The sequence below is a fragment of the Protopterus annectens genome, chromosome 2.part1, assembly GCF_019279795.1.
Source record: "Protopterus annectens isolate FY-2018-M chromosome 2.part1, PAN1.0, whole genome shotgun sequence".
Classification (NCBI taxonomy): domain Eukaryota; kingdom Metazoa; phylum Chordata; order Ceratodontiformes; family Protopteridae; genus Protopterus; species Protopterus annectens.
Genome location: NC_056729.1, coordinates 1,894,580,342 through 1,894,595,482, shown reverse-complemented (window position 1 = coordinate 1,894,595,482; position 15,141 = coordinate 1,894,580,342). Strand labels below are relative to the sequence as shown.

General features: G+C 38.9%; 1 protein-coding gene across 2 annotated transcripts in view; it reads left to right on the top strand.

Annotated features, from left to right (window-relative positions):
• LOC122794687 (lipopolysaccharide-induced tumor necrosis factor-alpha factor homolog) overlaps window positions 1-15,141 on the top strand; it is a 289,157-nt gene that overhangs the window by 69,320 nt on the left and 204,696 nt on the right. For both annotated transcript variants that reach the window (XM_044063316.1, XM_044063317.1), the window contains exon 2: window positions 6,784-7,227. In XM_044063316.1, coding sequence (XP_043919251.1) covers window positions 6,789-7,227 — 439 coding nt within the window. In that variant the 5' untranslated portion in view covers window positions 6,784-6,788. The remainder of the gene's footprint in view (window positions 1-6,783; window positions 7,228-15,141) is intronic.

Genomic DNA, 15,141 nt, shown 5'->3' with positions numbered 1-15,141 from the left:
ACAAATAAGATTACTGACTTCAACAATTGTTGTAGCTTGTTATGTAACTGTAAGGGATTACAATATATGTCAGCCTTGGAGGAGATGGTACATGGACCTAAACATTCAGGAAGGGATGGCCTGCACCTTTCCCTCCAAAGCTTTCATATACTGGCTAATCCTTATCCATCCCTATAGTGCCTTTTTTTAGGTAACGCAAGTCTTCTAAAACTTCTAACATAAAAAAATAACAGAATCCAAGCATCATAAATGCATTACTGCTTAATGCTAGTGGCCTTAAGAAAAATAAAAATATTCCCTACAAACACTCCTTACCCTGAAAACATTGATATAAAGACCTAGTTCCATAACAATGAAAGCACTCCAGTGAAGGGTCTCAGTGTATGCCACATGTTCAGACCCACCGTATTAAATGAAGGCAATAAAGGTGGCAGTGTCTCCACATTTTTAAAAACAAAAATCACCTCCTGACTTGTTAGACAAGCTAATACCTGGAACTCATCCATGTTTAGCTTACTATTAACAAAACCTCTTATATCATAACTAACTATAGAATGCTGCAACAACAATCCTGTGGTACTACTAAAAGGCATGAGTCAAAATTAAAATTCCATTTATTACAAAAGTTAAAAGTTGTTGAGCACTTTTGTTATTTGTTTTAAAATACAAGAATCAAAGTGCATCACAAGAGTTTGCTCACCCAATACCTCCCCTTGAGCAATAACACAATAAACTCAAGAAAATCACACATCATAATGTTTAAGTCTTCAGAGGGAATTAAAGGATACAGAATCATTAAGCCCTGGATAACTAGCTGCCTTAAGCAAAATCTGACATTTAAGTTTGCATTTAGGTTTATAGGAGGTTACTAGGCTATTGGCCCTAGGACCTTTATAAGCCTAGCCATGTTATACTCTTGTTCTGTTATTGACCAAGTTGCAGTGCAAGTCGATATTTAAATGTTCAGCTATGATAAATCCCTTTAAATCATTTACAATTTGTTCCAGCACTAAAAACTCAAATTTGTGTTCAGATAGGATGTGCCTGTAAAATGCATTCATCATTTTTTACTTAATATACCCAGCACATGCTCATATATACAGCTTCTTAGTTTTCTATTAGTTTTTCCTACATAAAATGCAGGACAACACTTGCATTTAGCAAATAAATGAATTCAAATTTGTTGCAGAAGGCATACTTGTAACCATTGATGTAATGAACTTATACTCGGTCATTAGGAAGTGTGAAATTGCTGAGTTTATTGTGTTATTGTTCAAGGAAAGGTATTGTGTGAATAAATGCAATTCATTCTTGTATTTTAAAATGAACATGTGTATTGCAAAAATAGTAATGTCGACTCGTGTTGTGTAGTAGTACCACAAGATGGTTGTTGAAGTTTGTTTGGGCACATCCTTGTGAGATTCCTGGTTTAACTACAGACTTCTCTCTATGTTTCCTTCAGCCCATAACTCCTACAAAAGTAGTATGGCATCTATGTGCATTAACCTGTTACTATATAGTGAGCTCTATGTTCTCCTCAGCCCATAACTCCTAAATAAGTAGTATGGAGTCTTTGTGTTTTAAGCTAAATGCCATTCTCCTAGGAGACTTCTTCCATTAACGAGGAAACGTACATGCTCTCAAACTTGTAAGCCCAGACATTTCTGGACTACAGCAATGCAGAATTTCTGGACCAATTAGTCTGCACCCCTATCTGGGCAGTAAAATCCTAAAATCGGTCCTTATCAATATAGGACAGATTTTCTCCCCACCTATTCTAACTTCTTCTCTGGTCAGGTTGGATCACAGTTACCTTAAGACTAAAGCTGGAAGAATCTTCCAATACCTTGTTATTCAGTGATTATGGCAAAGCTAATTTACCGGGTCTACTTCACATTATCGAATTTTGAAAATGTTGACTGGAAATATTATCGCAAATGCTGTACATCAAAAGTGTTGTTGCGGGATCGTGGTACAGTGAGGATGATATAATTTGCCCTTTCCTCACTGTAGTGCGATCTCGGAGTTGGTATATATAATTAGCGGGGGGTGTAGGGGGCACAGCCCCCCACAAAAACAATTTAGATGTCCGGCATTTACAATCATATTGCCGTTCAACATTTTAGACTTTTGACAAGATGATATAGACTCAATTTACCACCAAATTCAATGCACATGTATATAATTGCATAGACTCATCTATACCCCTCAGAACTAAATACAATGCCAAATTTAAGAATAAAGCCCTATGGTAGAACACATAAACAGGCTCTATAATAAAAAAATTAAACTGAGTGCATGCAAAAATAAATTTAAAAAGCTAAAAGAAAAATCTGTGGTATTCCTCGAAGTCTCAGAAAACCCAGTATGCAACCTATACTGGGTCAAAAACAAATCAAGAAGAAATGTTGCAGTGTGGAGGGTGTGAAGTTTACTCCATGAATTATGTTATGCAGCTATTTCACTAATAAAAATTGAAATATAAAATACGTACTACAAAATAATAAAATATTAAATAGTAGCTAGTCCACAGTTAAGTTAAAAATGGAATATCCTTTATTGAAACACACAAATAAGTGATCCTAGTTAAGTATAATGAAAAGCATTAAAAACATTCATTATTTATTAAAAGCATTCATTATTTATATATAATCAGGTTATTGGAGCAAGGGAGTGGGTCCAGAGGGTAGTTCTGTTAAGAGCAATAAAAGCAATAACTCATTCCTTTAACCATGTCCCCCATTCCCCCTTAACACCATAGTGGGACTGTGTTACCTTAGAACTGAAACTAAAAAGCTAGAGACAAATTGAAATATTTAATATAAGAACAGCCTATTAAGGCTAACCTACTTATCCAAACTTTACTAAGAAACTAACTCACTAACAAAACGACTAACTAATTAACTAACAAAAAGATCAACCACTAGACATCCATCAGAATAAATATTAATACTTACAAACTGAAACACTGTTAACACTTTTAACAAAGATCACTTTTGTACCAAATAAATACTTCATCAGGCTTGTGTGTAAAAAACATTTCATAATATTAATTAACACGTGTATAAACCTACATGTGAACACCCAAGTAGGCTGAAAACCATAGCTATAATTGTTAAGTGGAAATACAGTGAAAAGTGAAAAATAGTAAAAATAAAGAACTAAGTCCTGGGGATCTGTTCACGTGTGGCATCTAACTAAGAAAGCACCTAGTATGAATGAGTAAACCTACTTCACCCTACTTAATCCCAAGGTTCCCCTAGACTAAGCCCCTGTACTCCTGCACCTTTATACACTCAAACTCTAGCTATGTCTTTAGCAGGCTCTAACTTCACTGTATGGATGTCAATATTGAATAGTTAGCAAAAAAAAAAAAAAAAAACATTTCGACTAATTTTTAACTTTTGCTGTGTCCTATAAATTCTTGCAGTGTATTGTAAATTTGCATTTTCAGTGTTCTTACTGTGTTTACATTCTATTGTAAATATGCATTTTAAAATGTTCTTACTGTGTGTACTTTCTATTGTAAATTTGAATTTGCAGTGTCTTACTTTGTTTTTTTGCTGTTTGTATTATGTTTTGTATTCTTCTTAAACATTGTATTGGTTGTACTGCCTTTGGAGCTTTTCTCCCCGGGCCTCCACTGAAAATGGGTTCTTCTTGGCCCAGTGGACTTCCGGTAATCAAACTGAAATAAATAAATAAACAAATAAATAAATAAATAAATAAAAGAGCAGTCAAAGTATCGGAAAACAGCACCAATGTCAGTTATTTTATTTGTAAAATATTTACAATGTTTGATATTTGTTTTTAACAATGTTAGATGTTACATGCTACTGCTACATGTAAATATGTTGATGTTTTGAGCATTCACTAAATTCTGACTCTCACAGAAGTACAGTGTTCAGTGCTTTAGGATGATGAAGGGCCTTGAAGACATCTGCATTAGCAGATGCAGAGTGCCCTCTAGCGGTGAAAGGAGCAGCAGTAATACACTAGAAAGATTGCTGTGTGATATTTGTTAGAACACATCTCTCTAGAAGATGTCTTATTGGCATGGCACAGGGTCCTACAGCACTACAGTCATTGTGTCCTAAAACTGCATGTATTGCAAAGAATTAAGAACTGATAACTGATCATAACTTTAGTTTGTCGTGTGTTCCTGAAATAGATTTCAAGATATTTTCAAGAGATTCACCTGCAGAGATCCGATGTCAATGTATGTTTCTTGGCCTCCATTTCCAGGACACATAGCAAAGATGATTATAAATAGAAACTCATTCATAATCCTACTTAGTAATAATAACAGTGACATTCACAGGCTGAGTCATACTAACGAATGCATTACAGAAAAATCAAGAAATGCCAAAGGAATAAGATGTTTGCATAGCCTTTATTGACACTGCTGAGTTGGGAAGGTGTGGGTAAATCTGAACTGGGCAGCCTAATTTATTCAAGCAAAAACATTAAAATAAACATGATGCAAGCAACTAGTATGCTATACTGAGCAAATACATTCACAAGAAAGAAAGAAAAGAAAAAAGCAGAAAAAGAAAGAAAGAAAGAAACCGAGTAGCTTTTTGCAATAAGAATATGTGTATATCACATTCTGTTACCATTCAACCCAGCTGGCACCTTTAAAGAGTTTAATATACCAATAATCTATGCTTGGGTGTGGGTAATGCTGGATTTACCCACGGTTGGTGTGGTTTGGTCATGAGGGCGAAGCCCGAGTGGCCAAAAAAGCCAACCGTGGGTAATCCAGCATTACCCACACCCAGGCATGGTTATGCTATTATATAATGACATTATTTAAGAAAAAAATAATTACTTTTCTTAAATAATGGCATTGTATAATGCCTCCTTGCTGCCCTTCCGCAGCTGTCTGGTATTCTGTGGCAGTTCTGATGTACTGCGCATGCGTATGCCTATGCAGTACATCAGAGCTGTGGGCAAAAGCAATGGAGAAAGCAAGATCTCCGTTGCTTTTTACAAACTGTCTCGCTATGTTAAAGGAGTTTAACATAGCGAGACAGCTTTAAAAAAAGCAACAGAGATTCTCCATCGCTTTTTTTAAAGCTATCTCGCTATGTTAAACTCGCTTAACATAGCAAGACAGTGTGAAGCAATGGAGATTTTGCGTTCTCTGTTGCTGTAAAAAAAGAGTTATAGTAATGGAAAAAGTCCGGGCGACCGGACCTTTTTCCATTACTATAACTCTGATTTACATCATGCACGTTTTTGAATATTAATGGGGGGGTCATTGTATAATTATCAATACTACACTTAGCTGTTTTCAAAACCAGTCTGACTGACTGGATGAGTGATCACAAATTTTCACCAGGAATATGTGGAGAAGGACTACCTAATGAGGGGTATTGTTAGTCTCCCACCGATACTGGCTTATGTGACCGAGTTTGTTTTTGCTCTCATTTGGCTGTAAGATGAGGAGGAACCTTTGGTGCCATGAACCTATTACAATGTATGATCATGGTTGTTTGATGCTACAACTGTAACCATGTACCTCTTGTTGATATTTTTTTTCTAATGGTGTGATTTTTTTCCCATAAGTACCATGATGAAAATGATGTTATCATTAACTATCCAGACAGATAACATGTTATCACTGTCATTATTAGTATTGTATATCTAAACAAAATCAGTAAACATTATTTGCTTACAAGGGGCTACTTCTGTATGGTTGGTCTCAGTTTCTTTACAGAAACTTGTTTTTAGTCAGTGTAGAACAATTTTACCTTTGCTTAGTCAATTGAATATTTAGTAGGACTGGGCATGTGACAATGTTTTCAAGGTATGGACAAGCTACGTATTGGGGATTCTAGATCCTTCTCACAACTATGAGAATCAACCTTCATGATATTGGAAGATATTTTGCATTGACATGTGTGATGCAGGTAAGTTTTGTTTGACTGTATGGAAAGATTATTCCTTAAATTTGAATTAATCTCACTTGGAGGAGTTTGAAGTTATTTTTTTCTGTCTGTGAGAATAAGGGTGTGCCATACATGGGTTCATAGGAGGTTACTAGGCTAGTGGCCCTAGGACCTTTATAAGGCTAGCCATGTTACACCCTTGTTCCCTTATAGACCAAGTTGTATGGTCTATATTTGCAGCGCGAGTCTATGATCAGCACCAACTGCCCTTAATCCACATGCAGAAGCGGGGAAAATATTACATTATTAGCTATTACAGCACATGAAGGGGGGGGGATTAGCACTCTTGTAGTCTTGTAACTGTCCACAAGGTTTTTTTACACTTTGGTTACTATGTGCTGAATGGTTTATAATATGACAAGGTAAAGCCTAGCGTGAGAGTTGCTTTTAAGTTTCAATTAAGTGAAGGTGGAAGTATTTTGGCATTTATGAATATTATGTTGTATGTATCAATACTAAAGGCATGGTAAACTAGTCCCAAAGTTTACAAGTCAGTCATTATGTTTGGAAGTCCTCCTGTTATTGTTTTATCTCATTCCTGTGATCTTAAATTTCTGTTTCCATTATATCTACATTTGTCTGCCCATCTACTGCAGTTTGTTGATGTGAGAAATTTGATGAACAAAACCTTTTTTGGTTTAAGAAGCTAAATTAATATGATTCAGCTTGGGGAATGGCTCCTTCAAATGTTTAATATTTAAAACTTTTAAATTGTTTGTAATTGTAAAATTGTTTGGTATAAACAATTGATTTATTCTGACAAACATTTTCTCTACATAGTCAATAAGCTTAGCATTAACCACTGTTCTTTTTTTTTTCTTTGTTTAAGTAAATATGGATCCTCTGCCACCATATTCTCCTCCTCCGGCATATTCCACTCATGTGTCTGTGCCAGATCATGGGCACAATCCATATTTTATACCAGTTCCAGACTATATAGTATCTTCTGGTTATCCAAGCTTCCAGACTCCTGCAGTCAGTCCAGCAGCCTCTAACAATCCACAAGCTCTTGAATTTCCAATGAGCTATGATTGTCCAGTGTACCCTGGAAATGAACAAAAAGTTGCTCATCTGTCCAACTCTGGGCATACATTCAACCCACACATTCCACCAAACAATGAACATCGCAATTTAGTAGGCACCGCATATCCAGCAGGACACAGTGATTTACAGCAGTATTCTAATAATTCAATAAATAGAGGGTATATACCAAATTCAGGATATGGACCTAATGTTCAGGATCAGGCAACAGGACTCACAAATGCAGTTGCAGGTAAGTCTGAGATATTCATTTTTCATATTCTTAACATTTTATATGCCTGTTAATATGCAATTCTGTGTAGCACTTTATTAAAATCTTTTTGTTGCTAATACCTAGTACGTTGTGTGCTGTGAGCTATACTGAATCTATGACTTCCTCCTTGTGGCATACTTCTTCACCCTTCTGAGATTCTAAAATAACTGTTACAAGGATATTGCAATGCCATCAAATATATTATGTTGACTATGGCTGTTTAGTTCAAATACAAAATAACGTGAAAACAGAAAATCTACAACTTTGGAATTTATTGGTGATGTAAAAATCACGGGACAGTCGACAAGTTGCTATTGTGCAGCTGAATAATTAAGTACTAAGTATCCTGACACCTTGTAAGACAGAAATTTAGTGTCTGTAGAAAGGAGAGCTGAAGTATTTTGTGGCTAGTTAACATTTAAAATGGTATATTTAAGTGAAATGCACATTGGATAACTGATCTTACAGCACAATGCTTTGGCTGTTCTTGGTGATATGACAACAGAAACAACCAAGTTTTTCATAATGTCTGGACAGTTGTCAGTCTTCACCTGTCATCATGCAAATGTAAAGAAACTGCATAATGTAACAGTAATATCTGAACAAAATAATTTGTTGTCTAGGGAGTAGATGAGAGGGTGACTGATACTATACTGAAAGTTAGTAAGTAGCTAAAACTGAAGGCTGCAATAGAATGTAAAATTCATGATAAATCTTTTTCTCATCTTCTGTAAATGTTGATATATAGGCTTATGTGTCCATCCATCCCTGGTATTCAGAAACATGCCTTGTGCCATCCCAGTATGCTTTCTGTGGGTAAGACTTAAGGCGCAATGGGGCCCAAAGTTAATTATCAATTAAATATTAAGAAATCTATAGCCTATGCAAATTTTAATTAAAAAGAAAATCCACATGCAGAAATTATAAGACCTTTGACATTGAGAAGAAACCTGACATTTGTTGGTAGGATTAACACAAAGAAAACAAATGTGCATGAACTTATGTGCGCTTGCTTAAAAGAGTTCATCGATCTATATTAAGGGGCCTACAGCAATGTCTAAACCTATTTCTTTACCATTAAATGGGATGGAAGGCAGTAGGAAAAGGAATTTGGCAAAAGAGGAAACAGGGATGGTAAGAAGGAGACTGAGAAGAGGGAGGAGGATATATATCTTTTTAGGTACAGGCACCACATTTTTTTTTCCGAAAGAAAGATGAGGAGGATACAGGGGAGATACAAGGCATGGTAAGACAGTAAGGTCTACAAGCATGGACATAAGAGCAAACATAAAAGAGAGACAAAGACTGACAGGGGAGGTTTGGGGATTACTGGAATTATAGACACAAAGACACAGCAAGGACAGTGGTGATGCGGAAAATTGGATTACAAGCAGGGGAAGGAGACTCACTAATTCACAAGAAAGGGGAACAGCAGTGTGGAGGATATGTTAGATGCAGACTTCCTTATAACTCTGCCTGTACAATACCCAGGGACAGGTCTGTCAACACCCTGACCACCCTCCCTACTGGGCCCTGCCTGAGGTGGTGAAGGCAGGAACAGGCAGTGACACAGCTCTGTAAGTCACAAGAGGACCTTTTCCAGTTGTCCTGTGCAAGATTCCTGCCATGGGTCAATCAGTTCTCCCACCACCTCCACTATCTCTCTAGAAGTGTCATGCTGTGCATCCTGGCAGTTCTACAGGAGGGAACAACAGTATTATCTTCTTGCAAAAGCTGCAGTGGAGGTGCCTGCCTGTCCTCCATGAGGGTCAATTGGAAGGAAGACCTAGAGACAGGTGGACTGGATGTCGGGGGAGTGGTAATGGTGACAGACTGCTGACCTGGGTTGCACCAATACAACAAACAAAAAATAAATAAATAAATAAAAACAAATATAAATAAATGAATGGTACAGGTGGTGGGTGGCTATAGAAAATTCCAACAAAAAAGAGAAAAAAAGGTTAAAAAGATAGCGCTAGAAGGATGGAGAAGGAAGGAAAGAGAAAAAAATGCGAGCATCATGCATACATAAGTCAGATATCTTTTACAAAATCATATAGAGTAATAATAGCCAATCACTGCAATGAGAAATTTTAAGCTATCTGTCATATCTAAATATGTAACATATGTGTTGGGTCTAGGTTGTGTCTATGTTTATCTGTGAAACTGTACATGAAATGCAGCTCTCGCAAGTATGGCTGGTGTCCACAGCCAAAACTCAGAGCTCAATCCAAAAAACACAGTCAGCACCAAGAAGAGTGGTAACAATATTCTTTTAATGTGGCAGCACCAGTATCATACCAGTTTTGACAATACAGCCTTCTTTAGTGATAGTTATAAGACACAAAGCACAACCCATATATAATTAAATACCTCATTAATTAATGAATACATCCATGATCCAATCATCATCAATTATAAATGATCATTAAGACCAGGTGGAAATAATCCACCCAGTTTAATGATCCAGCTTTTCTCATTTTTATCAAGCAAAGCATGCCATCCTAACTTGTTTGTTCGGTCTCCCTGGATTCTATCTATAATCATGAAGCTAAATCTAGCCGAACCATTGGTCAATGTATGTTTGTATATAATCATGAAGCTAAATCTAGCCGAACCATTGGTCAATGTATGTTTGTAGATAATCATGAAGCTAAATTTAGCCGAACCATTGGTCAATGTATATTTGTATATAATCATGAAGCTAAATCTAGCCGAACCATTGGTCAATGTATGTTTGTATATAATCATGAAGCTAAATCTAGCCGAACCATTGGTCAATGTATGTTTGTATATAATCATGAAGCTAAATCTAGCTGAACCATTGGACAATGTATGTTTGTATATAATCATGAAGCTAAATCTAGCAGAACCATTGGTCAATGTATATTTGTGTATAATCATGAAGCTAAATCTAGGCGAACCATTGGTCAATGTATGTTTGTATATAATCATGAAGCTAAATCTAGCCGAACCATTGGTCAATGTATGTTTGTATAAGACACTAGTTATTTTCTTGTTCCGAATGTCACTCAGATGTTCACACATTCTGACACGTAGTGGGCGTGAAGTTTGACCAACATAAAAAGCTGAACATGTACAAGTAGCTAGATATAGTAACCAGTCTGTACCAAAATGTGTAAAGAATTTAATTTCATGAACCTTACTAGTGTTCCTACTGGAAAATTGTTTAGCCTTAAACATAAATTTACATGCTGAACAATGGCCACAAGGAAAGGATCCCACAAATCTATCCCCCGTAAGTGTCACTTGTTTAGATGAATTTGAGAATGCATGATGTTTATGATGACAGAAAAGGGACCCTAAAGTCCACCCCTGTCTATACAAAAACTGACCCCTAGGGCTGAGGAGCTGACATAGCTCCGCATTAGCTAATAAAATGTTGCAGTTGTTGTTAATAACGTCCCTGACCAAACGATGCTACGCCCGTACGTAGTAACAAATCTGATCGGATGATTCTTGTTATCCTTTTTATCGCTATATTTCAATAGGTCCAATCTGTCCTGTTTGCGACCCAGTTACTGGCAGCAACAATATTACCCTGTCCATAGCCCCTCTCCTGAAACCTGCAAACTAGGTCTCGTTGAACATATGCACTTAATGAGCATAAACTGAGACTTGGGTAAATTACAGATGATATGGCATGGATGCATGCTATTAGCATACAAAAGATTATTATATTGGAGAAATTTACGGAATACATGTGAACTAAGGGTACCGTCAAGGTTCCTAACCACTGTAACATCCAAAAAGTTTATTTGTTTGGAATCACAGTTCAATGTAAACTCTATTCCCCATTCATTTTGATTTAAATATTCCACAAACTCCAACAGATAACCGTAATCAGAGTGCCATACCAACCAACAGTCGTCTAAACATCGTCTCCAAATATCTAGATCCCCCATGAAATATTGTGATTCTTGTCATAAATTAGTTGTTCTTCTAGGAATCCCATGAACAGGTCGGCATATATGGGAGCAAACAAAGCAACCATAGCCATAACTTGTAACTGCCAATAACATTCTTTCTGAAAATAGAACACGTTCTTAGTCAGGACATGTTCAACCATATATACTAACAATATATAAATATTAGTCCAATCTAACCAATACTGTAGTGCTTGAAGAACTGCCCAATGAGAAATATTAGTGTGCCGTGATGGTGCAGTCGTTAGTGTTGTCACCTCACAGCAAGAGGTTCTCCAGTTCGATTTTTGGCTGGAGTGCCTTCTGTGTGGAGTCTGCATGTCCTCCTCATGGTCAAGTGAAGTTTAAAGACATGCAGGTAGGTGTGTGCATGAATGGGTGTGCCTTCTTTGAAGGGTGGGCATCATGCTGGCACCTTGCTACTGTAACAATCTACTGCCAATCATTAGTGGACGGGAGTTCTTCTGTGGTGACCCCTAAGACAAGAGTGTACAGCAAGGCCACATCAAGTATGCCCAACAACCAACCGGGCTCTAACTGCATATCTGATATTGTTCAGAGAAATTGTGTCATATCCTTAATCCTTGATATAACCAATTCCAGTAATGGTTTTAAATATTGGGTTACAAATACTGATAAAGGTTCCCTAAGGGAACCAGTCCCAGACATGAGTGGTCTCCCTGGCAGCTTCTTCAAATTTTTATGAATTTTGGGCAGTAAATATAGATATTCCTCAGGATTCAGCAAGCTCTGCATGGCATGTAGGAATAGTGCAGGAGCTGCTGGAGGCAATATGGCCACCGTTTGATTCAGGAATAATCTCCCGGGACGTGCACAAGCACTCCTGCACTATTCCTGCACAGACACAGCTCCTGTATGCAAATTACCCCATTTGCAGGTGAAAACCATGTAAATGAGGTGAATTTGTGATCTAGAAAGCTGGCAGCCAGATGTGCAGGACTAGTGTAGTCTGCAGAAATGTACTCGATTAGTAACTGAGTAAATTTCTGCAAACTACAAAACAGAGACATGACAGCTCCAAATAAAGGGTGTGTATAATGTGGAAACCATGCCAATGGCCAAATATATGGCCACTGGCATGGAAAACAGTTGCAAAAAAAAAAACTTTTATTTATTTTAGCCAATTTCGGCTGTTTAGGCATAGGGCAGTGGCGCACAAATGGGATTGGGCTGAAAATAATAAAAAAAACTTGAAATAAGCATTTTATCCAAAATCACAAGTTTGCCATTATACTCAATGGCAGGCAGAAGAAAACATGGCCAGTGAACAGTGATTGCTAAGGGGGAAGGCTCAGTGTGGGACTTGTAACTAGGCATTAGCAGGCAATCCTATGCAAATGAGGGAAATGATACTGAATCCCATATCCCCCCTCATGGCTAGCCTGCACCCAACTGTGTCGGTGCAGGAAGACCATGGTGCAAGCCTAAGAGCTAGCTGACATCATAGAGGGGTGTGTCAGGCATACTGTAAGCTTACTGGAGCCCTGTGGTTCGGGTTTGCCCTTAGCTTAGCAGAGCTAAGCAAGGAGGTGTGTCTGAGGCTGCATAGCGCTCTTCACATTGCCTAAGCTTATATGTGCACTGTGCACTGTGTTTTAAAGGCAAAAAAAAGAAAACCAGGAAATAGCAGCTCCGTGCACATCTGAGCTCTGTGTTTGTGCAGGGTGCCTTGGGGCTTAAACAGGAAGGCAATGGGAAGGGAAAAGAGCATTAGAAAGGTAATCAAGGAGAACTAGCATAGCTGGCAGGTGAAGTGTATCAGAACCAGCCAATTACACAGGCAGCAGCCCAGCCCAGAACACTACTATAAACTATGCAAATACCTTTCCCTCTGTTTTTTTCCCATAAACTCTACACCACCGGTGTACACAAGCGGGGACATTTTACCAAACAAAAGCAACAAAATGATAGGGGCTGCAGCAGCAGTCATAAATCAACATGTGGAAGAGGCTGAGGGTGATGAGGATGAGAATGCTGATGACCAACCTACAGTGAGGAGAAGGAGAACAGTGTGCAGACCCAGGGTAACCTACCAGGAGCTACATGACCTGGAGATAGTGGAGTGCTATAGGGTGGACAGGGACTTCCTACAGCAAATTGTTGAGCTGTGCCCGTCACACCTCCCACACAGAATCAACAGAGGGGAACCCATCCCAGTGGATACCAAAGTATGTGTAGCCCTAAGAAAACTAGTCACAGGTACCTTCCAAAGACTGACTGGGGATATCATGGGGATCTCACAGGCATCAGCATCCAGGGTACTCCATCAGTTCCTGGATGCCATGTCAGCACATGCCGGTGAGCATGTATATTTCCACAACACCTGTGAGGGGTTGGCCAGCAATATGCATCACTTCCACCAAATAGTAGAATACCCTGAGGTAGTGGGTGCTATAGACTGCACACACATATGCATCAAAGCACCACCCAGTGAGCAGGGTAGGGTCTACATCAACCACAAGGGCTTCCCCTCCATCAACTGCCAGGTCATGTGCAATGCCCAAGGCATTATAATTAAAGTGTGTGCTGGCTACCTTGGAAGGTATCATGACTCCCACATCTAGCATCTGACACAGCTGTACCAGAAATTTGCCAATGGGCACATCTTTTACGGTCACCTAGTGGGGGATACTGGTTACGCACTGGAGCCGTGGCTGATGACACCCATCAGAAATGCACACACACCTGAACAAGAACTCCATAATGAGGCACACGCACAGACTAGAATCATAATAGAACATGTGTTTGGGATGCTCAAGTCACGGTTCTGGTGCCTGGACACATGTGGTGGAGCTTTGCAGTACTCACCAGCTACATGTATCCAAATTGTCATCATATGTGCCATGTTATGCAATATGATCCTGTGGAAACAGCTGCAACAGGAACAGCATGGGGCAGGGCAGGACCACACAGCCCTCCACCATTGCCAAGGCCTGCACAGGCACATAGTGACTCAGAGGAGGAACAACCTGAGCCTGCCCCAGTACGCAGAAGGAGGTGTTCCCAGTATGCCAGGTCATGGCAAAGAAGCAATGCATAGCACATACACTGACACGGTAGGAACCCAGGGAATGACACCTCTCTCTGCTTGCACATACAGTAAAAGGGATACCAAACATGACACTACCTGTGCTTAACCATGTATAAGGAGTGTACTATGTGCATTCAACATAGTCAGCCCTCCAGTACCATCCTCAATACTGGCACAGCCACAAGGTAATTCAGTCTTCCTATCAATTGCCGAATGGAGTAGTATGTGTTGCTACTTGTATCTATGGTATGGATGTGAGCATGCAAGGGAATCGGGTGGCTGAGTGGGATGCCAGCAAATAGTAGACACCTATAATGGCAGCATGAGATCTGTAACAAATACTGGTGTCATCATAGTAGCCAGTACTAGACCAGGTGACAAAACTCACTGCAGGAAATGTGCTGGGCCACATGTTTGTCCATAGGACACACATGCCAGTCAGGGAGGCTCACATACCCAATGATAGTCTCAGCCAGCAGGACAGGTGTAGACAACCACTAACAAAGGCTGTGCTAAGGCCACTGAGTGATGGCAATGGAGAACATCCCCCCAGACATACACAGACAGACTACAACAGGTCATGCAGTGGGATGTTAGTTTTGAAGGGTAAGAAGTCAGAAAATGAAATGTAGGTCAATCAGACCTAAGACCTGTAGTACACTGATATGCCACTATTCAACATGATAGATCAGAATACAGAATGAAATGGAGTACCTGAAATCCCAGTACAGTCATAGCAAATGTGTACAAGTGTCAGGTGTGCCCCTCCCAATCCTATACAGAAATGTAGTAACAGTCAGGACTGCCCCCCCCCCCCAATTCTATGTAGAAATGTAGTAACAGTCAGATGTGCCCCCCCACCAATTATATGTAGAAATGTAGTAACAGTCAGGT